We start from the raw sequence: 1,840 nt of genomic DNA, 5'->3' as shown, positions 1-1,840 counted from the left end.
TGCGAAGGACTACTGATGTCATACTTTCTGAAGAGCTTATTCTATTGGCAAATGGTCCTCATAACCTGGCAAGGAGGTTCAACGGGTATATACTGAATGGGTTTCGGTATCGAGTAAAGGCCATGGATGATCGTCGAGCCACACAAAATTGTGGTGTAGCTTTGAAGGCAGATACCATAAGTTATGCTAGTCGGAAAGACAAGAATCCTCGTCTGGGGTCTGTGTACTATTATGGACAATTGACAGATATTGTTGAGATTCGATATTCCAATGAGAAGAAACATGTGTTGTTTAAGTGTGATTGGATTGACAACATTCACGGAAAGAAAGAAGATGTCTTCAATTTCACGTTGGTGAACTTCAATCATTTGTTGTACCGAGATGATCGAATTACCAATGAACCTTTCATCTTGGCGTCCCAAGCAGAGCAAGTTTGGTATGTTGCAGACCTGTTACAACCAGACTGGCAAGTCGTGGTGAAGATGTCTCAAAGAGGTTTATTTGATACGAGTTCAACTGATCCACAAATCGAGCCATACATGAGCCAACAATTGGAAGAAAATATAATGCTTCGTGATGAAGAAGTTGGTTGGGTGAGGGAAGCCGCAGAAGGGGAAACAGTTGATGTTCAAATAGGCTGATATGTAATCAACATTAGTAATTCAATTAAGGCCAAGGTTGTAGTTAATCATTAATTTCTTAATTTACTTTGTCTTTGTAATTGTATTAGTTCAAATCATGTCATATTATAGTTGATGACAAACCATTGTCTATGTTTCTAATGTCAATTAATGTTATATTGCTTGAAGATTATTATGGGAAGGAAGAGGAAGCCTGATCATCCCCGGCGCATGATGTCTGATGTGCTACATAACAGGACATCAGTAGCACCACCATTAGAGGAGGCATCACATCGGCTAGCATCGGAGGGGCCATTAGTGCCACCAGCATCTGAGGGGCCATTACCACCGTATCGACCACCATCAGTGGCACCACAGCAGCTACCATGTACTCGGCCTCCACGCCTACCATCGGTGCGTCCACCATCAATGGCACCACAGCAGCTATCATCATCAGCTTATGAGCCATCCGCAGGTATTTAAATTTGCTTTGAGTTGCATGAAAATTATTTACACATACATTTATTTATGCTCATTATATATAACTTGTTTATTCTCATTGTATTTTGCAGACCCTTCGACTTCTTCACAGCCCACATCAGGTTTATTTGATATGATTTGTATTCACATTATTTAAATTTGCATTTGGTTGTTACCATTGCATATTGTTTATGATTATTGTATATCGCAGGTCATGTTAGTTCTTCATCGACCTCGACTAGGCGTGGTAGAGGATGTGCCAAGGGCATTAAAGAGTGGGGTACTGGTAAAAAGCTGCACATACAATTTGATGGAAATTACTGCCCAATAGGGGATAACGTGGCCAAGTTAACTACTCAACTTGGCATTATTGTCCGGAATGGTAACATTGTTCCTCTTACTTTTGTTGACTGGAACAATGTGCCTGATGATATTGTTGATGCTATCTGGAAGGATGTGAAGGTAAAAGTATATTTTTGTCCACAAATTCGAATTCCAAATTTGTGTTATACTTAGCCTTAAACTTTGTGTTTTATAGGACAATTTGAATATATGTCCAGAGGAGTACAAGCCAATCTGCATGAAAAACTGCAACAGCATATGGAAGGATCACAAGAACAAGCTTAAGGCTAAGTATTTCAAGCCTAGAAGCTCTGATCCTAATCTGAAGGATGATGTTCCTATGAACGTTGTGCCAAGCCAATGGGAACAACTTGTAGAGTATTGGCGTACTTCCGATG

The 1,840-nt window shown here is 40.1% G+C and overlaps 1 protein-coding gene across 2 annotated transcripts; it reads left to right on the top strand.

The window, feature by feature from the left end:
• The first annotated feature begins 545 nt into the window (after positions 1-545).
• Positions 546-1,840, top strand: LOC145804117 (uncharacterized). 2 transcript variants are annotated; one of them, XM_082897731.1, is made up of 4 exons: positions 546-677; positions 810-1,095; positions 1,193-1,222; positions 1,312-1,840. In XM_082897731.1, the coding sequence occupies exons 2-4, from the start codon at positions 816-818 to the stop codon at positions 1,614-1,616; spliced, it is 615 nt and encodes a 204-aa protein (XP_082753857.1). In that variant the 5' UTR covers positions 546-677; positions 810-815; the 3' UTR covers positions 1,617-1,840. The 2 variants fall into 2 exon arrangements, with proteins under 2 accessions (XP_082753857.1, XP_082753856.1); XM_082897730.1 differs by lacking the exon at positions 546-677 and having other exon boundaries at positions 717-1,095.

Source organism: Camellia sinensis, chromosome 12 (assembly GCF_055761805.1).
Source record: "Camellia sinensis isolate YWXY chromosome 12, ASM5576180v1, whole genome shotgun sequence".
NCBI lineage: Eukaryota > Viridiplantae > Streptophyta > Magnoliopsida > Ericales > Theaceae > Camellia > Camellia sinensis.
The sequence above is the reverse complement of the archived record's forward strand: the minus strand, read 5'-3'. Positions and strand labels throughout refer to the sequence as shown.